The following is a 26798-nucleotide window of genomic DNA, read 5'->3' as shown; positions in this document are numbered from 1 at the left end:
TCTACATCTACTCAGCATTTGGTTCGTGATTCCTGCATCTTGGTGTTTTCGGATTACCAGTGGGTGTTTTTCAGTGCTTTGTTGTGTTTGAAGTCTACATCATGCTTGCTCAACTTGGTCAACTTCTTTGATTCGGTCAGCAGAGCTGTGGATGAAGGCAAGGTGGTTCATACAGCCTACCTTGATCTGGCCAAGGCCTTTGTTACCATTCCCCACTCAGGAATCATAGAAAAACTCACTAAGCTAGGCATCAACCCCAGTATCACTAGGTGGGTTGCAAACTGGCTCACAAGTAGAACCCACAGTGTGAAAGTTGCGGACTCCAAGTCAGACTGCTGACCAGTCATGAGTGGAGTCCCACAGGGTCCTGTCCTGGGTCCTCTCCTGTTTGGTATCTACTTCTCTGAAGTCCAGGCCAACATGAAGGGACTCTGTCTGAGAAAGTTCATAGACAATTGCAAGTTGGGAGCTATTATTAACTCTCCGGGTGATGTTGACATCCTACAGAAAGGCCTCACTGAGACCAACAACTGGTGTCAGAACCATGGCCTTAAGCTCAATGCCAAAAAATGTCATCTCCCCTTTGGGGAAAACCCAGTTCCCATGAATTACCACATTGATGGTAGTCCACTGAACACAGAAGGCGTTATAAGAGATCTGGGAATACAGGTTGACAGTAACCTCTCTTTTTACCACCACATTGCCAGTGTGGTCCGAAAGTCCTTCTGTGTGGCACATCTCATTACTAAGGGTTTTGCATCCGGGAAGAAAGAGGTCATTGTCTCCCTCTACTCTTCCCTCATTAGGCCAATCATTGAGTACAATGCCCCATTTGGCATATACCTCACTAAACACCTGCAACAACTGGAGAGGCCGCAAAAGTACCTTACAAAGAGGATCCTAGGCCTTAAACATTTGTCCTATATGGACAGACTAAAAAAACTCCAAATATTCTCTCATATCGCCTACTTAGAGGCAATCTCTGTTTGACTTACAAAGCCATGTCTGATCCAGCTCTGTTAAAAATACTACATCTAAAGAAATGCCAATCCTTCTGCATGCTTCAGAGACCTCAACCTCATTACCACAATCAACAGAACATGCTGGAGGGACAGGTTCATAACCCAGAGACTGCCCATGCTATGGAATAGACTTCCCATGCATACCAAGCAGAGCACCTCACTGTCTCTCTTCAAGAGAACTCTTGATGAGTGGATGGGAAATAGAATATTCACCTCAGGGATCACTCCAGTGGCTTTACTCGACAGAGGCACTGGGAATTAATGTTGGGTGGTACAATGCCAGGGTAATCCTTTGGGGGTAAGCTTGTAAAGGCTTCAGCACCATTTGCCCTAGTAGACACCTATGAACCCAAATGTGGCCCAGATGACTGTATATTGATTAGCAGCCTCTGCACTGGAACAGCTGGTAAGGAAGGGATAGCAGTGAGTGACCACTGCTAGCCATCCCTTACTGAGGGGAGGAAATGTACAGATCCTGCTACAAAAGTGTCAGAGAGGGGAAGCCCTCAGTTGTGAACTCCTTGCCAAAAGTTGGAAATCCATGATCGTAGGTTAGGTGGAAGAATGCCTCACATTCTAGCTCAACTTTAGTAAGTGTGTAGAAGTGTGCATGCACCTTGTGCTCAGGGTAGCAGGTATTCTAGCATGTTTGCCAGTCAACAGGAAGGGAGTAATGCAGAGAAACAAAACAGTCTGAACCAACAGTGTTTGATGGATTACTAATGTTTGAATGTCACTGAAACTGTCAGGACATAAGATGAGGATACCAAATGGTACTTCCTCTGGGAATGAAAGGTCCCCCTAAACACTGACTGATGTGAAATTTTTACATGAGTTAGGACAGAAAAATAAATAGGTCAGCAGAGCACTGGGAGGTTTAATAGTCAAAGATTAATAAGTATAAAAAATATGTTTGTCGTTATTTATGTGGTTGTATAGTAAACCCAATAAATGTATAAACATAGAAAAGGATGGATTTGAGATAATTCCAGTGGTAGAATCCAATTATTTTGTTTTATTTTTTTATCTTCAGGTAAAAGTCATTGAAGAGGACAGAGCTTTATGGGGGAAGCAGGCATTTGTAACAAATACCTGTGGCCAACTGCCCCCTCTGGCAAGCACTGAATTTACTGTGGATGACCAAGGTATTGTCTGTGGAAATGAGAACCACAATATTAGATAATTTTGTCAGCATTCATTTGAACCTTACCCTGTCTCAATGTTGCAGGTAACAGCAGTCCTCACTTTGTCAGATGTACAACATACACATTACCTACCTCAGCAGAGCTGGCAAACATCTCCCATTTTCCACTTGGTGTTCTTCTCAAACCTTTGGGAACAGTGCTGCCCAGTGAGGTAAGGACCTTTTACTTCACCCTACAGCTTGATTCATTATATTGTTGCAGTAATGTAGTTAACATTAGTATTGATTGGAAACTAAAGGCTTTCCATTTTGAAATGTATATACTGTAGTACTGTGTATAATAATTGATGTTTTTAAGTGTGTGTGCGTGTGTGTGTGTGTGTGTAACTGTATATAGGAAGAGCAGTAGATTACATGACTTAATAAGGAGGTACTGTATTTGTGTCATTCCCACAGAATAGAATGATTACATGACTGGTTGTGGTACTGTCAATGTACCATTCCCATAGATTAACCCCTGAGGTATGGGGAGAGGATATAACATTTATCACTATAGGTGTGAAAGATTTATTTTCTTGCATACCCACAACAACAGGGTTGGAATATTTTAGTAACAGTTTGAGGAAGTTTTCTGGTTTAAGTTGGGAAAAGATCAATCTTATTTTAGACATGATGGGACTTATATTAGATCATAATTATATACAGTTCCAAGGTGAATATTTCAGACAAACCAGAGGGGTAGCTATGGGTGCATCATGTGCACCCATATTTGCCAATCTGGTGATGTTAGAGTGGGAGAATCTTTTCATCTTTCCCAGTATATATTATAAGTATATATCCTTGTATACAAGATTTTTGGATGATTTATTCATCATTTGGAAGGGAAAGAGGGAGTTAATTCCAGAATTCATTACATATATCAATAACACTACGGAATTTCTGAAATTCACATATCAAATGGATACTAAAGGAATAGCATATTTAGATACCTATATCAGTAATGGTGGGGATGGATTTGCTTCCTAACTGTATAGAAAACCTACGTTTTCCAATGATTACATCCATTTTGGTAGTTGTTATCCACCCTATACATTTAAGAACATAGTCAAAGGGCAGTGTATAAGAGCAGCCCGCATGTCCTCCACTAGGGATCTTATGTCACAGGAATTGGATGTTATATACAATCTATTTACAGTGAGAGGGTATCCTAAAAATATGCTCGATGATGTGGTTGAATATGTTAAACAGCAATGGGGTATCAAATATTTCCCATTATTAGGGAAAGTATGGTCTGACAATAAAATTGTGAATAAATCTCCAGATAGGAGGGTTTGCGTCATTATGTATAATACATACACGAATTTGATTAAGGAGATTCTACATAGACATTGGGATTTATTATCAAGTACAGATGTTATAGGACCCATAGTTGGGAAGAACCCTGTATGTGTGTTTAAAACTTCGAATAATTTAAAGAAATTATTAGAAAGAGGAGAACATAGGGACAGAAGTGTAAATAATAAAAAGGGCACTAGTAAGTGTGGTACATGTGGACAGTGTAAGTACATCAATGAGAAAAGATGTATCAAATTAGACAACATTATAAAAAGTATCTGTAGATGTAGAACAGGGAATTGCAACAGTCAAAGAGTTGTCTACTTAGCTACCTGTTCATGCTGCTCGGCATATTATATAGGCAAGACGGAGAGAAAGTTAAAAACACGTATTTATGAACATACATATAAAATTAGTAAAGGTGATGTAAAAAATGCACTTAGTAAACATGTCATTGAAAAAGGTATAGAACACACCTTTAGTTTTGCCATAATAGATCAAGTAGAAATGACAGCAGGTAGTGGGAATTGGAAAGCGTATTTAGGGTTACTGGAAAGTAATTGGCAGATTTGTTGTGATGCCACAACCTACCCTGGGCTTAATGAGTACATTAGTTTGAAACCATTCTTAATTTTGGGTTAAGACCCAAATTTATGGAAGGTGTAGAACACGCCTACTTCCGAGTATAGGGCATAGAGGAATAGGCCCGATTCTCATTTTAGAAGTAATGTTAGTATTACGTACAGTTATTGAGTCTTGTATTCACTTGTTATAGAGTATGAAGTTACAGTTTGCCCAATGGTAGAAATTTTGTGCTCATCTTTAGTGTATACACATTATGTAGATTTATTTGTATATAAATTATTTTATGAAGGTATTTTATTAACATTATTAACATACATCATTACAATTAATTATACATATATTGAATATTGAACATTTTACAATTTAAATTATACATCATTATGTATATTATCTGTTTTATATATTTTTAAATAAATATTTTAATTAATTGTTTTTTTTTTTTGGCGCCAAATTTGGTTTAAAAGGGGCTATTAACAGTCAATTAATTGGTTCTGAGGAAGTCTGGTATATACAGATGAAAGCGCTAAACCTGGATGTATTTTGAGATCTCGGTGCCTGTATTGTACATCAGTTGGGAATAAAGAGAGGTTGCCGATTATTTGCAGTGTGATACTCGTCTGTTCGAGCCAAGAGGAGCAGTTCTGCATTCTGGGATTCCCATAGAATAGCCGTGGTATAGCACTGAATTGTTTATATCATATCATAGATTAATACAATTTGCAGGGGTTAATTTTAAGTAATATGCCAGTTTCTTGACAAGGAAACAAAATTGTAAGATAAACAGTGTGAAGAGGCTCAGGTTGTTGTCCTTAATATCCAGTTCGACGAGGAATTGTGTGCACAGTTAAAAAAATAGCAGCAGACAATGGAACCACCTACACAGGTGTGCCCCTACAAATTAAGCACCTGGAAGTGACTGGGCCATGTTTCAAGTCTGGCAGTGAAGAAGTTACAGAAAGTCTGAGTGAAATAAATGTTGTCAACCAGTCCTGTAAGATGGAGGAATGATTTTACATGCTTAGGAGGGTTGTTAAGTATAGGGCGTTAGTAGGGAACAGCAGGTGTGCAGCTGCTGTGTTATCAGCAGAGGAGAGAGATTTGCATGGACAAAATACCTCACAAGACATCTATAACAACTGGAAAGGCTGCAGAAATACCTCACAAAGAGGATTACCGGCCTCAAACAGATGCCCTACGCAGACCATCTAAAAAAACTCCAGCTTTACTCCATCACATATCGCCTATGCAGAGGTGATCTGTGCCTAACATACAAAGCTATGTCAAACCCAGAACTTTTGGACATGCTCCACTTAAAGAAATCCCAATCCCTCCGAGATGCACACTCTAGGGACCTAAACCTTGTCACCACAATAAACAGAACATGCCGGAGGGATAGATTCCTGTCCCAGAGACTTCCCATACTCTACCATAAACTACCTATCTATATCAAACAAAGCTCCTCATTAGCACTCTTCAAAAAAAATTTTTGATGATTGGATGGGAAATAGGAAATTCCCCCCGGGCATCACTTCTGTGGCTCTGCTCGACAGTGGCACAGGAAAATTATTTTCTTGGGTGGCAAAAGCTAGGGTACCTTTTTGGCTGGGCTTGTATAGGCCCCAGGGCCGATAGCCTAGTACCTACCTATGAACCTATATGACATTTGTAAAACTATCACCATCATTACTGCCATCATCATAATAACCATTATTGTCATCATCGACATCATTCCTGGAAGCCAGAAAAGTGGTTTGTGCAAGATGTGGAGCATTTGTTCACTAGGTGAAATAGATTATAATACCACTCTTTGTACAACATCTAGAAAGAGCAACAGGTAGATAAGACAGTGGTTTAAGTAAGTGAGCTTTACCTGACACGTGACCTCATTTCATGCTGACATGTTCATATTAAAGGGAAAACCTACCAATCTGCCCCAAAATATGAGGATGTCAAGCACATATCTTTTTGAAGAAGCACTTTAACACCTAGCCCTCATTTCATTCTGGAGTAAGGCATTACTTTCTTTATAGGTTCATAGGTGTTTACTAGACTAATGACCACAAGGGCCTTTTTTAAGCCTAGCCATGTATCCCAAATCTCTGACAGGTTCTTATAACCTTGATAAGTGTAAGCAGGGGCCTGGGAGATGAACCATTTACAGGTTGCCTGTGTCCATTAGAGACATAGGTACCAAACCAGGGATGAATTTCTGGTTTCCCATCCAAAGCACTACCTCAAACTGGATGCTATTTCAATCACCTACCCAATCAGTATCCTTATAACTATGTCTTTATCTGAATCAGAAGTATCTACCATATGGAAACAATTTCACATCACCCCCATCCACAAAGGAGGCAACTCTTTGGATCCATCCAGTTTCCATCCTATAGCCATCTTGTCACCCATATCCAAAATTCTCAAGTGAAGTATCCATCAGCAGGTAATGCCATATGTATTGCAAAACAATCTTTTAACCAAAACCCAACATGGCTTCGACTTAGCCACAGCACAACTAGAGCCCTATTATCTTTTACACACACCGTGAACAAGGCCAGAGATGCAGGATGCTGTACAGCCTCAGTATTTCTCGATCTCTCCAAGGCCTTTGACACAGTGTCTCACCCCTTACTATTAAATGCACCGTCTAACTTAGGCTTCTCACATAACGGTAAAATGGTTTCAGAGCTACCTCAAGGATCGTAAGCAAGCAGTGAAATGGTCCAATGAACTCTCACACTTTCTCTACAACCCTACTGGAGTCCCTGAAGGCTCCATCCTAGGACCCCTACTCTTCAACATTTTCACAACCAACCTTCACACTGTCTCTTACCCTGGGTCCCTAATTCAATACGCTGATTCCACCATAACCTGTACTGTTCAATCACTACCAGAACTACTTCAAAAACTCAACAATCTTTTACTGCAGTCTAATCCTGGCTAAGAAATGCCTAACTCTTTCTTAATCCAAAGAAGACAAAACTAGTACTCTTTTATTCCAAGAACACCTCCCCTGTCATTGATCATTTTAACATCCTTGCATCTGACAACACTGTCATAGAAATAGTGCAGGAAACCAAACTTCTAGGAGTTATCATTGACAGTAAACTTTCATTCAACCCCCATGTACAGCAAAATATAAAGAAAACTCATCAAAAACTGGGACTGTTATATAGAAACAAACATTTCTTTACACCAGCAACCAAAATCACCCTTGCAAAAATGTTTATTTCCCTTCCTGCTTTATGGTGCCCCTATCCTAACTAACTTACAAACTTCTATGGTAAGCAAGATGGAACAGTACTACAACAAAGTTGCAAAGTTTGCCACAAACTCTAAATGTCACACACACTACTGTAAACCACTCCTAGAATTAAACTGGCCTGGACTCCCCAACCAACTTGCCCTTATCCAGCTATCCATCTTGCACAACCTTATTTTCAAGCCTACTGCCTGCACTGCACTAGCCAGTCTAGTCGCACCTTACACACCAAATCGATGCCTACGATCAGAAGACAAAAATCTCTTAGCTATCTCAAAACCACTCTCGGTATTCATACTCTGTACTTTGGAATTCACTACCTCTAGCTACCAGGTCTATGCCTACCCTAACCCATTTCAAAGCCTCTAAAAAATCATCTCAAAAAGACATGGCTGTGCTCCTGCATAAAACCTACCAGATGCTCAGCTCTTCCTCTTCTTACACACTAGCCTCATCCTCCTCTTCTGTCACATTTCAATCCCTCACAGTCTGCAAGATCCTAAGGCTCTTCTAACTCCTTCTCTGTTTCTATACCATATCCTTAAGCTACTGTTCAGGCTGTATTGCTTCTATTCTTTTTAACACTGTCACTATCTTACTTCATCACTAACTTTCTGGCTATTATTTTCCTAACTGAAACTAACATTCTGTTTTTGTGTCCAGAACTACCCCAATGAATTCTAGGGACTGAGATGGGGTTAACATTCTGTTTTTTTTTTTTCCATGTACTATAGCAGTCAGTGTCACACATTGCACTACCTACGTACTATTTTTTGGACACTACATTATGTATGATGAGAGTGACTATTATTGTCTATAATGTTTTAACTCTATATAATCATCTCAATGTGTAGTATATATTGTAACATCTTGTAACATAGTTTGTTCTTTCAACTTATTTTTGTATAGTATTTCTAATGTGATTTGTATTGTATCGGATTTTACTGTGTTTGTATTATACTGTACGTGGAGCTTTCCTCCCTGGGCCTCTGCTGAAAACAGGATCTGATGTTGTTAGTCTTCATTCATTCCTTACCAATGGGAATTGGTTCCATCCTCGGAACCGAGTTGGCCTTTTACCAAGCTCACGCCAGCCCTAAACTCTCGAGCTAAGGTTTTACCCAGAATGCCCTCTTCCCTGTCACCTCAGATCTCGTTTGCCGCGTTGCCATAAAGCCATGCCAAGCCAGCTCTCGCAAGCTGTTATAACTTAATTTTATTACTACTTAGATATTGAAATTTCTTACCTTTTTTTAGCTTGTTCTTTTCTATTTGTCTTATCGCACTTCCCACTGCTTTACCTAATTTTAAGATCTTTCCTTTCCCACTTTCCTTACCCTTGTGGTAATCTTTCTACCATCGTTGGTAATCTTCCTTCCTACCTTTAAGGTAGCCCTTGTTTTACCATCATTGGTAATTCCTCTATCCTTTTTCTTTCTCTTAAAAAAAACTATTTCTATTTTTGGTGTAGTAGTATATTTTTCTTCTGCTTGTCCTTAAGTGTGAGTGTTGTGTTTTTGTAGTCATGTCGGGAAAGAAAGGCACCACTGAATTCAAACAGTGTAATGAGTGTGGCCGTAAACTGCCACACTTAGACACACATGATCTTTGTGTTTACTGCTTGGGCATCCCTCATCTTTCTATTCACATGCCCTGTGGTATTTGTAAAAACTTCTCATCCAGAACTTTAAATGAGCGAAAGAATAAATTGATTTTAAAAGGCCTCCTTAAAACACCTTTTTCGGAGGCTATCTCTGGGACTGAGAGGTTCATCCCCTCCTAGCAAACATCATAAAAAGCGACCACATGCTCATTTGGTTCCGTCGTCTCCCTCCGGTGACCTTGAGGAACCTAAGACTAAAATAAAAAATTGTCTGAAGCTTCCTTGACAGTTGCATCGACCTCGGCTCCAGCCTCGGCACCGTCTTCATTGGCCCCAATATCTACCTCGACACCGAAAGGGTCTACTTCAGTGCTGACTTTACAGGCCTCCGAACAGACCTTGGCACTGACAGTATCGGTGCAGGCTTTTTCAGCACTGTTGCTCTTGGCGCCATATCCATTCTCGGAACCGTTGTCGGTTCCAACTGACTCGAAATTGGATGCATCTGTGCAGGCAGCTAGGACAAGATATTCTCCATTGATAGACCCTTTTCTGAGGCAACAGTACAGCCCATTCTTAGAGAGGCCTGAATCCTCATCAGGATTGTCCATACGGTCAACTAGGAGCCTTTCAGAACTGGCTGTAGTGTGCCTTGTCGATCAGCTGCTGATGGCCAGAGGGATCCCCATGCCAGCTAAGATTACTTCCCTGTTGGAGGTAGTTAGATTTCTCCACAGACTCCAGGCTACTCTCCTCCTTCAACTTCTGTGAAAGCCTTGAAGCTCCCTGAACCGACATTGGCGTCCCTTGCTTCAGTTCCACTGGTGGACCCCACCGTGGTATCGGAGCTGTCCCTGTGGCTCCCGGTGCATTCGGCATGGGACCCTCTCAGCATCGTGGCTGTCCTGTCAGCACCAGAATTCCTAGTTCCAAGGTTGTAGTGCTTGGTTCTAGGCTCCCATCCCTCTTCGGGCAGGCCGGCCTTCATGGCCATGGAGAGGGCCCTTGCCTCAGTAGGTAAGCCTTTGCTGTTGGAATCGTTACCCTGCTCCCTCTCTGCACCAGAGCTGACACAAGCCACCGTTGTTGGACACCGGGTACAAGAGCCTCAGGACGCCCTGCCCCAGGGTGCTGCTTCTTTGGAGTCTTCTCCAGAAGGTCCCTAGAGGCAGAGAGGGTATCTCTATTGGAAGATGCCCCGCGTAACCAGGGTTCCAGAGACTCTTTCTCTGGCCAATGCTATCAGTGCTCCTGAAGAGTGGCCCGATTGCTTTCCTCTGGAAGCAGTCGGGGACATTTCTCCTTATACCTTTCTGCCTGGCATACAATAATAACAGATTCATAGGTACAACGGATAATCACCAGAGGATACCACATTCCATTCAACCTCTACCCCACCCCCCCACCCGAATTCCCAATGTTCCACCCAGTCAAAAGGATGCAGGAGCGCTAGAAATTCAAAAGCTGCTCCAAAAAAAGAGTCATCCAAGAAGTCCCACCAGACCAAATAGGATCCAGATTCTACTCAAGATTCTTTTTAGTGCCAAAAAAGACAGGGGACCGGAGACCGATTCTAGATCTCAACTTGTTAAACAAGTTTATCAAACAAGAGAAATTCCGGATGGTCACGGTTCAGTCTATCCCCCTCTTGCTGGAGAAAGACGATTAGATGTGCTCAATAGATCTTCAAGATGCTTATTACCATATAAAAATGGACAAATGCTCAAGAAGATACCTCCACTTCTTTGCAGGGGCCAATCATTTTCAGTTCTGAGTACTGCCCTTTGGACTCTCTACAGTCCCCAGAGTGTTCACCAAGTGTATGGCAGTAGTAACAGCTCACTTGAGACTACAAGGATTCCTGGTGTTTTCGTATCTGGATGATTGGCTCCTCACTGGTCTCACCAAGCATCTACTGGAAGAGACTGTTTCATATACTGTGAAAATAGCTCAACATGTGGGTATATCCATAAACTGGAAGAAGTGCAGCTTAACCCCATCTCAGTCCCTAGAATTCATTGGAGTAGTTCTAGACACGAAAAATTTCTTAGTATCCCTACCAGATCACAGGCTTCAAAGGATAAGATCCCAGGTTTGGATGATACTCTGTCACGACCTATCCCCGGCTCGATCTGTACTTCAACTGCTAGGGTCTATTGCAGTGTCTATCACCATAGTACCTCTAGCAAGACTCTACATGAGACTTCTGCAGTGGCTACTACTAACCCAGTGGTACCCCTTACTGCACTCTTTGTCCTTCCTAATCCAAGTGACTCAAAGATGCAAGCAGGACTTAATGTGGTGGATGAAAACAAATGGACGACAGTGGTCTCGCCCCTCCTGCCCCCATCAAACCAAGGCCACGGTGACCATGGATGCCTCCCTGATAGGGTGGGGGGGCTGTATCAGGGAAATACAGTCCAAGGTACCTGGTCAGAAACAGAGGCCCGATTGCATATCAGTGTCCTAGAACTGAGGGCGGTGCTTTTAGCATTGCAAGCATTTCACTCTATCTTTCCATCAGGGACTATTGCAATTCAATCAGACAACATGTCAGTGGTCTGGTACATCAACAAACAAGGAGGAACCAAATCCTACCCTCTGTGTCGAGAATCTGTGAGAATTTGGCAATGGGCGATAGCTTCCAACTGCTTTCTGATAGTAACGCACATTCTCGGGAGCTCCAATGTGATTGTGGACAAGTTGAGCAGATGCATTCTTCAGCCTCACGAGTGGTCCCTCAATCCTATAATAGCAAAACTTTTCAAATGCGGGGGCCAGCCTTGCTGCAACCTATTTGCCTCTCCAGTCAATCACAAATGCAGCAACTACTTTGCCCTGATCTCACTGTCGGGGTATTCACCAAGGGACGCCCTGGTCCATGATTGGCCCTCGGATCTTCTGTATGCCTTTCCTCCTCTCCCTCTCATTCCCCTGTTCCTGAAGAAAGCCCTCCAGTTGAAAAGCAAATTGATACTCATTGCCCCCTATTGGCCTCGACAAGTTTGGTTCCCCTTCCTTTGGCCTCACCTTCTGGATCAACCATGGATCCTAGAGCCATTCACAGAGTTGATCTCACACCCACAAGGACTGATTCATTCAAACATCTCCAATCTCAAGCTGACAGCTTGGTTCCTCCACTTCCAATGATTGTCAGGCAGAGTGACCTATCTTCCCCAGTACGTAATATACTTATTGCTTCTTATAAATCATCCACCAGAGGGATTTATTTCAGCAAGTGGAAGAGATTCTCGATATGGATACAGAAGAAAAACCTAGATCCTTTTACAGCGCCTATTACCACCATCATTGAATACTTAGCAGACCTACTTGATTCAGGTGCAGCAGTCTCAACTGTTCCAGTTCACTTGGCTGCCATTTCTAATTATCATAATGGATTTCAAAACTCTTCCCTTATGTCTCACAGACTTTGCAAAACATTCTTATAGGATGTCATCCATAATAAACCTCCTTTCAGAGAACTAATAGAACCCTGGTATCTCTCATTAGTCTTACAAAACTAACTGGACCTCCCTTTGAACCAGCATCTAATTCTGATCTAAAATTTCTTTCATGGGAGTCCCTTTTCTTGATAGCCATCACTTCAGCCAGATGCATATCAGAACTTCAAGCTTTATGCATCAAGTGTCCCTATCTTATTTTTCATAAGGACAGAGTATCATTCTGAACAAACCCGTCTTTCTTGCGAAAAGTTATCACAGCGCTATTAACCAGACAATTGACCTTCCCGTATTTTTTTCTAACCACTCTACTAGAGGATAGTATTGTCTTCACTCATTAGACATGCACTGATAAATACGTTTCTATCTTGACAGAACAAAATCTATCCAGAAATCAGATCAATTATTTGTGGCCTTTTCAGGACAAAGAATGGGCTGTCCTTTTTCCAGAGTAACATTAGCCAAATGGTTGAGGAATTGCATCACTCATTTATGTCAAAAATAACCTTTCACTACCACATAGAGTCAAAGCCCACTCCACCTAGTCAGTGGCCACCTCTGCGGCTTTTCATGCTAGAGCCTCTCTGAGTGACATTTGTACAGCCGCAACTTGGGCCAACCCTCATACTTTCATCACTAATTACAAATTGGACTTGACCTCCAGACGAAGAGCATCCTTCAGTTCAATGGTGCTCAGGAACATCCTTCCATAAGGGCCTCCCAGGAACAAAGGTATCTGAATGAAGATTAACAACATCAGATAAAGAAGTTATGTCTTAACCATAATGTTCCATCTGTGTTGTTGAGCTTCATTCATCCATTACTTGCCACACTCCTTCCCCCTCCAAAGGCTCCTGGGGGATTGCATTGGCTCCTGTGTCATCTGAATAGGTTCACTCTGACCAAAGACAGCCTCTGCTTTACTTTTATCTGGCAAACTCGATCTGCGGTGACAGGGAAGAGGACATTGTGGGTAAAACCTTGGCTCGAGAGTTTAGGGCTGGCACGAGCTTGGTAAAAGGCCTGCTCAGTTCCGAGGACGGAACCAATTCCCATCGGTAATGAATGAATGAAGATCAACAACAGAAAACATAACTTCTTTTTCTGTAGACACAGTCAGACCACCCCGGTAAACAAATGTTAAATAAATAAAATAAATAAATAAAGTTTACAAATTGCACTTGAATTGGGTTAGGGAGGAACTCTGCTTCATATGGATGGGGAGCCTGTTCCATAGACGGGGTAGTCTCTGGGATACACACCTGTCACTCCAGTAGGTACTACGTATATCACAGGCAAGGTTTAAGTCTTTACAATGGGTAATTCTGGTGCTGTTTCTTTTGTGGATTTGCAGGAGGGCCATCAGAGTGGGATCTGACAATGCCCTTTATGCCAGGCATAGCTCTTCCGTCAAAAGCCTGTAGGAGACAGAATACAGAGATAGGACTTTGAGGCAGTCAGCATAGGACATTTTATTTATGCCCTGTATTCTTTTCATAGGTTCATAGATTCATAGGTGTGTACTAGGCCAACGGCGCAGACTTTACAAACCTACCTCATAGAAGTGCCCTGGCATCATGCTTCCATTAATTCCCGGTGTCTCTATCAAGTAGACTGGAGTTATCCCTGGGGTGAACTTTCTATTTCCCATCCACTCATCAAGATTTCTCTTGAAAAGGGCCAGTGAAGTGCTCCGCTTGACATGTATGGGAAGTCTATTCCAGAGCATGGGCAGTCTCTGGATTATGAACCTGTCCCTCCAGCATGTTCTGTTGATTGTGGTAATGAGGCTGAGGTCCCTGGAGCATGTGGTGTGGAGGGATTGGGATTTCTGTAGGTGTAACATTTCTAACAGGGCTGGGTCAGTTATGACTTTGTAAGTCAAGCAGAGATCGCCTCTTAATAGAAGATATGAGACAGAGAAAAGCTGGAGTTTTTTGTCTGTCTATGTAGGGCATGTGTTTAAGGCCAAGGATCTTCTTTGTGAGTTATTTGTGGCCTTTCCAGCTGTTGCAGGTGTTTAGTGAGGTACATGCCAAATGGGGCATTATACTCGATGACTAGTCTAATGAGGGAAGAATAGAGAAAGATGATGACCTCTTTTTTTCCTGGATGCAAAACCTTTGGTAATAAAATGTGCTTTCATAGAAGGACTTTCTGACCACAGTGGCAATGTGGTGGTCGAAGGAGAGTTTGCCAACAGCCTGCGTCCCCAGATCTCTTTATAATGCCTTCAGTGTTCAGTGGGCTACCATCAGTGTTTTAATTAGTGGGAACTGAGTTTTTCCCAAAGGGAATGACGGCGCATTTTTTGGCATTAAGCTTAAGGCCATGGTTTCGACACCAGTTGTTAGTTTCAGTGAGGCCTTTCTGTAGGGTGCCTACATCACTTGGGGAGTTAATAATGTTTCCCAGCTTACAATCGTCGGTGAACTTGGTCAGCCAGAGTCCCTCCGTGTTGGCCTGGACTTCTGAGAAGTAGATGCCAAGAAAGAGAGGACCCAGGAACAATCCCTGTGGGACTCCACTCGTAACTGGTCGGCAATCTGACTTGGAGTCTGCTACTTTCACACTGTGGGTTCTATCTGTGAGCCAATTTGCAACCCACCTAGTGATATAGGGGTTGATGCCTAGTTTGCTGAGTCTGTCAATAATTCCTGAGTGGGGAATGGTATCAAAGGCCTTGGCCAGATTGAGGTAGGCTATATGAACTGCCTTGCCCTCATCCACAGCTCTGGTGACTGACTCAAAGAAGTCAACCAGGTTGAGCAGGCATGATCAACCCTTCACAAAACCAAATTGCGTGGGATCCAGACTTTGGAGATTCCCTATATCCTTGTTAATTAGGTCCATGATGATGCACTCCATAGCCTTACATATCAGACTCATCAGGCTAATGGGGAGATGATTCCCAGGGTCTGTAGTCACTCCTCCTTTATGGAGAGGGATGACTGTAGCAGTGTGCCATTCTGTAGAGACAAAGCCTGAGGTGAGGTTGTAATTATACAGGGCACACAGGTGTGATGCCAGTTCACTTTCTAGTTCATGTAGAACACAGCCAGGGATATTGTCGGGTCTCATGGAAGCTGTATTCTTGGCCTTGGACTATGCAGCTTTAACCTGTGTTGTAGTAATGCTGGGTACCTGGCATTCTTCTGGTATTGTGATTGGTCCTTTAGGGGGGAGAGAGAGGGGTAAAGTTGGCACTGAATCTGTTGGCCAGTATGTTGGCAATATCTGTTGGCTCAGTATAGGAGGTACCATTGTGCAGTAACTCAGAGCAAATCAGGGTATTGCCATGGAGATTTTTAATATAACTGTAGAAGGCTTTGTAGTTGTTTTAGTGTCTGCTGCAATTCTGCCTTCATAGCTAGCGTTAGAGGTTTTGGTGAGGGATCTCAACTTTTTGTTGAAGTTAATAAGGGAGTTTTTCCAGTCTTGGGACTTCACTTTTTTCTGCAACAGTTTCTTCCTTCTATTGTAGAGTTTGCTAATGGCAGGGGACCACCAGATTGGCTTCCTTTTTTTGGAGGAGAGCATCTGGGTTCTGTTGGGTGTGGCTAGTTCCATGCATTTATGTACGTGTTCGTACAGTGCATTGCTGTATGATTCAGCGATCATGCACCTATTTTCCATTTGCATGGGTGCTGTGATGTTAGCCACCTCTGTTTTTAGGAGCCCAAAGTCAGCTTTGGAGAAGTTTTTCATGGTAGTTGCCTTTGCTGGTGGTGTGGGTGAGATGTGGATTTCCATGGTAATTAGTTTGTGGTCAGATCTAACCAGGGTGGAATTGGCTATTGGTGTTGAGCAATGGTTGCCTATGTAATTAATAACCAGGTCAAGGATGTTGCTTCCTCTAGTGGGGGTAAGAATGAGCTGATCCAGTGCACTGGAATTAATGAATTCCAGGAAGCATTGAGCAAGTGTATTGGAGTAGTTTTCCCAGTTCATGGAGGGGTAGTTGAAGTCACCCAGTATGAGAGTGTTGGGTTGGATCCTAATAGTTTCCAGAGTGCTTAGGAATGTGGAATGACAGTCTTGGGACATGGTTGGGGGCCTACAGCAGGCTACAACCTGAATCTCTTTCCTACAAACTGTTAGTTCTACCTGAAGTATCTCTGATGCATTATGCTGGGCTACTAGTCTGGAGGTGTGCATATCCTTTATGAATATGGAGATGCCACTGCCTTTGGAGCTTTCTGGGGCCAAAAGGTGTGGAATGAGTTATAGCCTGATAGCGCAGGGGTGCTTTCTGCTGCATTAAACTAGGTCTCTGTTGTAGCACAAATGTCTATGTTCTCAATTTTGAGGAGTGCTTGGAGATAGTGCATCTTGAGATTTGGACTTTAGTGAGGAACCTCTGTGGACATTCCATTTATTGGATATGCCTGCTTAGGTACATACTAAAGGGGACGTTGTACTCAATGATAGGCCTGATGAATGCTGAATACAGTGGAACAATGACGTCCTTGGACTTAGATGCCATGCCTTTATTTATAAGTTGCACAACACAGAATGATTTCCTCATTACTGTAGACACATGATGGTCAAAGCCTAAATTACTGTCTGTGTGTGTCCCTAAGTCCATGACTACTGGGTCAGCTCTAAGGGGTGTGTTGTCAATATGATAGTTACCAGGGATGGCTGACTTCCCAAAGGATACTATTATGCATTTCTTGGCATTTAGGTTTAGTCCATGGCTCTGACACCAGTTGTTTGTCTATGTCAGCCCTCCTGGAGAACATCTGTATCAGTGTAGGCTTGAATGACAGCTCCGAATTTGCAATTATCTGCAAATTTAGTCAGCCAGAGACCACCAACATTGGCCTTTACTTCTGAGAAGTAAATGCCAAAAGGAGAGTTTCGAGGACTGATCTCTGAGGGAGTCCATCTGTGACTGGCCTCTTTGTAGAGGTGGACTCCCCATTTCTAATTTCCTGGGTCCTGTCTGTGAGCCAGTTGAGTTTCCATCAGGTGACATACGAGTTTGTACCTAACCTCTTGAGTTTGTCAGCAATGCTGGAGTGGGGTACTGTGTCAGATGCCTTGGCCAGGTCAAGGTAGGCAGTGTGAACCATTTTTCCCTCATCCATTGCTTTGGTTACCTTCTCAAAGAAGTTCACCAGGTTGAGTAGGCATGATCCGCCCTTGATGAAACCAAACTGGGTTGGGTCCAGCGTGTGGAGATTTACTATATGTCTGTTGATCATCTCCATGATAATTATTTTCATTGCTTTACATATAAGACTAGTGAGATTTATGGGTGTGTAGTTTCCAGGATCTGTAGATGGCCCACCTTTGTGCAGAGGGATGACTGTTGCCATTCTCCGTTCATGAGGTATGAAGCCTGTTTGAAGACTACAGTTGAATAGTAATTCCAGAGGCCCTGATAGGTCATGTTTCATGCTATTTAGAAGGCATCCTGGGATATTGTCTGGGCCCATTGATGCAGTGTTCTTAGTCTTAGAGCATTAAGAACATGTTCCCTAGTGATAGTAGGTGGAGTTATATTTGGTGGTATTTCTTGAGGGAAGGTTGAGTGGGAGAGAGGAGTAAAGTTGGAGCAGAATTTATCAGCCAGGAGGTTTGGTATATCTTCTGGCGTAGTATAGGTGGCTCCATTTACAGTGAGCTCTGCACACAATTGTGTATTGCCTTTGAGGTTGTGGACATAGCTAAATAATGCTTAGTGGTTGTCCTTGACCTGGGAGGCCAAACTTACCTCAAATTTGGCTTTGGTAAACTTTATTTGTCCTGTGTGTTGTTTGCACCTTCATACTGCCATAACTAAGCTAAACAAAGAAGTTTGTTCTGGGTGCAGTTTAGTACCATCTGAGATTTCTGTCTCTGAAGCAGTGATATTAATTCCTTTTGCTACTAACCATTTTCTATGTATTCACATCTTTGTTATTGACCATTTTTGGATATTTGCTGCTTGCTGCCTATAAAACGCTATATTTCCAAAATAGTTTGACATATTGTAATAAAATATTCAGAAATTACACTGTAATACAAAACTCTAAAATATGTTTATGTTTGATTCCAAACTGCAACTACAATTTTAACGTGGAAATTAAGTTTTTGTCATACGTTTCTGACACAACATTTGAAATAATGAGAATGCCAATCTCATGAAGAAGTACATATTGTTTTGAGCATTATGTGATAACACAATATATTTACATTTTAGTAAATATACCAATTAAAGAACTGCATACATCAATTTTGGGGGTTACTTATATGTTCTAATGGGGGTTACCATTTATGTCCTACAGGGCTTTATAGTTAGGATTCTGTTTTTGGCTATTCTTCTCAGATATAAAAGTACAAAAAGGTTAATATATAACCACATACCCTAATGATTACAACCTGGACAGTTTAATTACTTTATTAAAATATGCTGATGTTCTCTAAGGTAGATGTTTATTTACATCACCTGCATAATTCAGGAGTGTTTTATTGATTTTTGTGAACTGTTTGGGAGTAATCCATTATGTTTTCTAAGTAGTTTTGAACCACCATCATGGAGTTGTAGCAGTGAAATATTTTGAATCCTTGTTGGTATATAATCTTGAAGTGGACCATATGGGAGCATCTTTGCATATTTTTATAGCAGGTTGCTTGCAGCTGCACTTGGTCTGTCTAAATGAAGATGATTTTAGAGTTTGCTGTCACCTCTGTATTATTGTCGCTGAACCACTTCCAGACTGAGTTTTAGGCTGAAACATTTTTAAAGATCTTTTGAACTGTTTGGGCAACTTTGTAATTGCATAGTTTCCTTTGATGTTGTTTATTAGTTTTATTCAAAATATTTAATGTTTCCCTAGTATTTTTTTTCGTTCTGCAGCACGCGCACACACACACGTGCAATGTTCAATATTGTACTATATGTTTGCACTTATCTTTATATACAGTGCATAAGTAATAAACACTTAAATAAAGTTGAAGTTGAAGCTCACGTTTACAGAATACACACCTGACCTCGCATTCCATGCTGGCATATGTATGTTACGATTTGGCAAAAAAGATATAAATTATAATTACAAAATTACAATTAAATGGTTAAATCATTCAAAATAAAATATATATAAACATATTGAACGTACTAGGAAACCATCTTATAGATATATAAGATGTGGTAAAAATAAAGAAATACAAATTGATAAACTGCATGTAGATTCTAAAATGTATTTTCAAACACAACAAATTATAATAGCTTTTTTTGGCTCCACAAAAAAATTGAGCTAATAACATCCAGCTAACTTCAGGTACTGAAATTAAATTAGATTATATTGGAAAATAACTATGCAAACTGGAGAGAAACAAAGTGAGAAGGAGACCGAATTAGTAATAATGACCTGAGAAACTTAAACATGAAGATAGAGTAATATTATGTCTGTTATTCACTAAGTCATTTAAGTATGGGGGGATTCCTCAGGATTGGAGACGTGCATTTATTATACCCATCTTTAAGAGAAAGTCGAACAGGACAAACCCAAAATCATAAGTTTACTTTCTTGTTGCAGAAAAATAATAAAGAAGATTGTTTCAGATAAACTGTTGACAGAACTGGAAAGGTTGGTACCTGAAACCATGCATCAACATGCAAAGGTTGAAAATAGATTTATATCCACCGGTAACATAATGTTTTATGATAATATAATAACAGCTACAAATGAAAAATTATGCTGTAAGATATTTTGTATAGACTTATCTTCAGCCTTTGACATGTCCTTAAACAAAACACAGATATAAAATTAGAACAACTAGGTATTTATGTCATCTTTTTTAATATTTTTATTGAAATGTCACTTAAGATATAGGCAAACATACATTTATATAAAAGAAAACAACTATATTAACATATCCCTAGTCACAGGCATTATACATCGCATATGCTTTTTGTGTAACTATCATCAATCCAGCATTACATAAATTGCTCAATTCCTGCTTTCCCTTAATTCTGGGTCTGTATCATAACCGTGAAAGCTCGTTTCAGCGAATACGTAAACGTCGACACATATTGCGAGAACCGCAAATACACCGAATGCCTTAAACCATGAAATTCAAAATCTCGAACCGGCATAGTTGGCCAACCCAACCGCTCGCTGCATACAACCCACCCGAACAAAATAAATAAACCACATACATACACTAACTGAAACCCTACTTCTAACCCTACACTAAACCTTACATACATTACTATCTATGCACTTACCTTAACCTGCACCCTAACCCTAAGGTCCGTAACTATCGCATACTTTCCTTAATGAGCTATACCCAAACAAAATAAATAATCCACACACATACACTTAACAAAACCCTACTTCTAACCCTACACTAAACCTTACATACATTACTATCTATGCACTTACCTTAACCTGCACCCTAACCCTAAGGTCCGTAACTATCGCATACTTTCCTTAATGAGTATACCCAAACAAAATAAATAATCCACACACATACACTTAACAAAACCCTACTTCTAACCCTACACTAAACCTTACATTACTGTCTATGCACTTACCTTAACCCGCACCATAACCATAAGTTCCGTAATTATCGCACACTTACCTTACAGAGCTATACCGCAGAAGGGCCAACTATGCCGATTCGAGAGTTCGGTGTATTCACGGTTCGCGCAATATGTGTTGACTTTTAAGTATTCGCTGAAATGGGTTTTCGCAGTTATGATATAGACCCCTTAAATCTCACTGTTCCTAGGAAACATTATTTGGCATGTATCATTCCCACAGTTTCTGCTTTTATTCTATGAAATTTGCTCCTGTCCTTTCCAGGAGATCTCATTTCCCGTTCTTGTATCTCTGTTACAATAGTCAACACTTCAAATACAATAGGCTTAGACTTTGATATGTTCCCAGTTACATCTTTCTTCCTCATCACACCTCCCAACATTTGCCATCTGTCTGCGAAAAAATTATTTGGAGTATGCTTGAGGTATAAAAATACCTATGCAAACACTTTAAAGCAAAAATACTAAATCTTCTAGACTTAGTTGCTGACTTGGGAGCCATACGTATGTTCTCCTATTGTTTCCTTGTGAATTGTTTATCCAGACTCTCTTCTAATCTTTTCTAATTTCCTCTGCTGGATTCCTGTAGTTATTGCATAATATTTTATATACCCTACTAATTATCCATTTTTTAACAGCAGCTTTTGTTCTAGATTCAACTAAGAACTGTACCAGAACAGGTCTTTCACTTAGGATTACACTATCCCTTTCTGTTTGCTTATACTGTGGTATCAGTCAATGATAGGGAAAGCAGTCTCCAGCCTGCAGTCCAAATATCTTACTGGCTTCTTTTCATTCTATTACCTTTCCCTCCCAAGTTATTTGCTCCCAATACCTTGGTTCCTTTTCTCCAGTAAATTCCAACCCCTCTTGCCTAGTTCCTATACCCTAATTGCAGTCATCCCTGTCAGCAAAATCTGCTTTCTCCATTCTTGTATTGCTTACTTCTTAGAACACTTTCTGCTATTTTATGAACATAATATTTTGTATGGCTGTTGCTATTCTCCTTAAGGATCTGCATCCATAATCTCACTTGCTCCTTATTTCTTAAATCCCCCACTTCATCATCCATTTCCACTTTGAATTATAGCTTTCTACTTGTGTTATGTATATAAGCTTTAACTGTGTAGTTATGAATATATGTCATCAAACCAGTTGATCCAAAACCACATTGTTCTACTGAAAGGATCAACTTATCCCACGTGACCCTTACCATGTTCTCCTCCCAGATAAAATCCTTCAACTCATTATTAATTACTGTCCACAACTTCTTCTGTGGTTGACAGAAATACGCCTGACCTATATATAAAGCTAACGAGACTATAAACATTTTCACTGTGTGTATTTTGTTATTCATATCCATAAACAAGAACTTCCAGTTTTTCAGTTTTTGTATTATCATTTGTTTAGTATCTTCCCACATATTCTTAGATGCCATAACAGAATTCTTTTGAATCTGTACTCCTAAATGCTTAATTTTATTGTGCCCCCATAAATAGGGTATTGCTAGACTAATTCTTGTTTGAGAACATAGTTTACAACTATAGCCTTTGTTTTATCTTCATTAACTTTATATCCCAGAAAGATTTGAAACTGTCTTCAAATGTTCCACAACTTTGAGATGTCCTTTTCTGTTTTTATCAGGTACAAAATAATATCATCTGCAAATAAAGCTTAATGTTCATGATTACCATACCAATTATATCCTTGAATTTCTGAGTCTCTTATTTTCTTTGCCACTGGCCCTAAATATATAATGCAAATAACAAAAGGGGAAAAGGATACCCCTGCCTGATTCCCCTGTTCAGACAAAACTTATCAGAGAGGAACCCTCCCTCTTTATTTTTTGCCTCCTTCAAATAGCCTCCTAATTAATCTTATTATTGTATCCGGGAATGCAAACACTTCCATTGCCCTGCTCATAAAATCCCAGCTTACTCTGCTGAATGCTTTCTCTATATCAAGACCCACCAACAATAGCTGTATTTTCTTACACTGTACTTCCCTCTGGATCATCTTTGTTCTGTTAATGTTATCAAATGTTTGCCTCCCCTCCACAAAACCACATTTATAAATATTTATGAGTTTTGGCAGCACATTGCCATTCTTTTAGGCTATTATAGACATAAACACTTTATAATCAAAGTTTAAAATTGAAATTGGCTTATATGAAGGTAGAGCTGATGGGTCTTTACCATATTTGGGTATTACAGCTACTACAGCTTTCTTCCAGGATGGTGGTGCTACCTCTCCTTTTAAAATACTGTTAAGCAAATCCTTCCAGATCTGTATCAGTTTATTCCATCTGAGCTTCCAAGTATCCACAGAAATACCATGTAATCCTGGACACTTTCCTGCAGATTGATTGTACATCACTGTTTTATCTCATCTCCTCCTATCTTAACTGTTAATTGTTGTATCTTATCTACCTCTAGCCTTGGCATGCTTAAGTCTTCCATAAATATTTCCATTCGTGGTCTTTCTTGATTTCCACATTTCTCTGCTTTACACAAATGTTCATAAAATTTCTGAAATATCTTTAATACCTTTTAACGATCTTTGGGTATTTTTCTTGTTATAAGCTATCTAAGTTTGGCAATGACCCTTTCTACTTTCTGTTGCCTAAGTCATTGCTCTAAACATTTTTGTGCTGTGGGAGTCATTATCAAAAATATTTGCTTAACAGCAGTTTCATCAATATTATCCAGATACTCCTTTATTTTCTCATTAGCACTCTGCAGTTGTGCCTCTTCTTGTGTGAGATTCCACTTATTCTTCAGTACATTAAACTTTGTCAGCACCTCTAAATAATTCATGTGCTATCTTAATCATATCTCTTTTTCTTTTATTTCTACTCTTGAACTCCACTTTTATTCTATCCCACTCACTAGCAATAATATTTGAAGACATTTCTGTCATCTCTGTTAACTCTGGAATAACTTCCAATACCCACTCCTAAATTCCTTTCTTTTTAACAGGTAGATAGGGATGCACCAGTGTCTCATTTTTATTTCATTACCCTGCATTTTTCTTAGTTGCTATTGGCATATGATCTGAAATATAGTTATTGAATGTTTGTTGAAGCTTTCAATTAAATGCAGATATTCTTGTGAAATATAATTTCTGTCTAATCTCGCCCATTTATTGTACCTTGGGGAATACTATGTAAATTCTGTACAAGTTTCTACTACTGAATTCATGTTTTCCACACCAATGTTGCCGTAAATGTTTTCAGAAAACTACTCTCTTTTGTTATATTTTACCTTCTAGGCCTCCAAGTTACACTCTCACTGCTGCAAATCAAGTTCCAGTCTCCACCTGTAAGACCAAACGTTTTTATAAATTTCTTCAGAAATCTACCTTTGTTTGTTATATCTTCCCTTTCATGGCCCCCAGATACATCCTCAGTGTTGCAAATCAAGTTCCAGTCCCCACCTATAAGTAATATTCCCTGCTGAAAGCTGATTATTTCTCCCAAAATTTTCTTAAGCTCTATAATAGCAGTTTTAGGTGGAATATAAACATATGCCAGTGCAATCCTCCTCTCATGCTTAGTAGCCTGTTGCTACCACAAATCTACCAATATAATCTTATTTTTCCTTTTATATCACTATTGAAGCTTCTCTAGCAATAAGTGTAAGTACTCCCCGTTCCTTTGTCCATGATATTCAATGGAATACCCATTCTGAAATCCTTTTTTATCAAATTCACGTGCTCACTTCTTTCTAACTGTGTCTCCTGCACCATTGCTATTTGTAGTCTGCATTTCTTAATATAATTCACTACTTTTGCCATATTGTCTATTTCTGTGAGAACATTCACATTCAAAAATAATATGGATGGTGCAGCCATTATGGTAAGAAGTTATTATTCTCACCTGTTATGTATGACAGCTTTTTAAATGTCTATTTACAGCTTTTGTGCTACATCCACCCACAAATGTTTGGCATGTTGGTCTTTTATACAGCTGTTTCTTGACATCTCCATTTGAACCTATGTCATTTTTTACAACACTTTTTGTTTTAATGAAAACTCTAAAACACACACACATACACACACATACACACACACACACACACACACACACACACACACGCGCGCGCACACACAGGCACACAAAACTATGCACATCTTCAAATAATTAAGTGAAACCCTCCTGATAGGAACAATTGCCCCAAATTGACAGCTGCACTCAGAGACAATACCTAACCTAAAATTAAGGTTATCCATGCTAAGGGGCGTGTTACAGCCTGTGCTACTACTAACATTAATTGCTGCCTGTTCTTGTCTTATCTTTATTCTCCTCCAAAATTTGAAAAACAACGTGCTTGCTTTCAGAAAACATTAATTTTTAGCCTTAAAAACTTGCATAGCTTTTTTATTTCCTCCTCTTATAGTCAGCATGTCTCCCTGGAAACATAAGAACAAAATGTACAGCTGCCATCAGCTGCAGATTTCTCAACTCACACTGAACATTTATTTGCTAAAGGAAGACTCTTCATTACATTCGCCCCGGGATTCATGAACCTTGCGCCAGGCGCCAGCATAGCGTCGGCGTTATAAAGCCAAATATGGCCACCGAGCGATTCAGGTATGAAGCAATCCCACGTGCACTACCGGCGTGCGCCGGACCTGCGCCGCCCCCGGCGTAGGTATGCTAATCACACTGTGTGCGGTATTGCACCATGCAAATGAAGGCAAATAGCGATTCACGAAGTGGGGCATGCGTGGCGTAAAGACGCGGCAATGTAAACCGAAAAAGCGGTTTACATTTACCCAAACATGACCAAGGAGTAACGGAAGGCTGTCAGCGTCAGGTATCATACAGGTGCAATATGCCAAAGGCGAAAGGCACCGAGAATGTCCAAAGAAAACATGCACAAACTGTAAATAATGACAAAATGTCATGCGTAGAAACCACAGCAGAACCCCGGATATGTGTACAGAAGGTGCAAAGCAACGAAATAATATGACAATGTCCTAAAAGAGCTGTATAATACACATCAGCTGTACAGCCACCACACACCATAGTATGTATGGAAATCCTCAACCCCAGCGCAAGGGTTGTCAAGGAGTGGTGGCAGTGTTGACGCCGTAACCATGTATTAGCAGTCAATGCCATGCAAATGAGGCAGATAATAGTGAATCGCAAAGCTGGCCCGGTGTAAGGATGGAGCAAATGGCAGCGGTACTACACCGAGTGGCCTACGAGATACATGTCAATCGCAGAGGGTGTGCCACTGTAGGAGGAAGCATATTGGAGGCCAGCAAACATGGGCTGTACAATGCACATCACAGCAGCAGGACCGGCGTGTGAGGAAATAGATGCGCTGAGAGTACATAATGCGCGCACAGATGCATGTGCGAGGATGACTATGTTCCCCAACCCAGTCATGTGACGGCCTCCCGTCAACAACCACGGATATAGGAAGGTAATGCGGAGAATATGAGGAAATCGGAAGCAGTGTAATTGGAGCCGTAATGAGCAAACAACACCAATCAATCCAGGAAGGGCAAGCGGCGGCAGCCGACAACTCTGTATGCAGACTCCTGCATAACGGAAAGGAGGCATATGAATGCAAAGATAGTAGGGGTTGTAGTAGAAATGCAAAGAACAAAGAACCGAAATAGCACAGCCAAGTACAGAGGTAGCATAACTGCGGCTGCAGATAAAATGCATCATATGCCATGTGCCTGCAGGATGCAGTAATGTAAGATGCAAAGCTAAGCCAATGCAGGCAACTGTAATGTAACACTAAAGGCAATACCGTTGCAGTTGCAACCGTAAAATACCAAAAATAATCCATGGATACGGCTGGCCCCCCAAGAAAAAACACCCAAAAAAACAACACGGAT

General features: G+C 40.7%; 1 protein-coding gene across 1 annotated transcript in view; it reads left to right on the top strand.

Moving 5' to 3' along the window:
• The window catches only part of LOC122812025 (protein transport protein Sec24C-like), a 784735-nt gene that overhangs the window by 152975 nt on the left and 604962 nt on the right, over positions 1 to 26798 (top strand). The window contains exons 5-6 of the mRNA XM_044084258.1: positions 2056 to 2167; positions 2251 to 2378. Coding sequence (XP_043940193.1) covers positions 2056 to 2167; positions 2251 to 2378 — 240 coding nt within the window. The remainder of the gene's footprint in view (positions 1 to 2055; positions 2168 to 2250; positions 2379 to 26798) is intronic.

This window comes from Protopterus annectens, chromosome 9.part0, assembly GCF_019279795.1.
Source record: "Protopterus annectens isolate FY-2018-M chromosome 9.part0, PAN1.0, whole genome shotgun sequence".
In the NCBI taxonomy this organism is placed as follows: domain Eukaryota; kingdom Metazoa; phylum Chordata; order Ceratodontiformes; family Protopteridae; genus Protopterus; species Protopterus annectens.
Note: the sequence above shows the minus strand (reverse complement) of the source record. Positions and strands in the feature narration are given on the sequence as shown.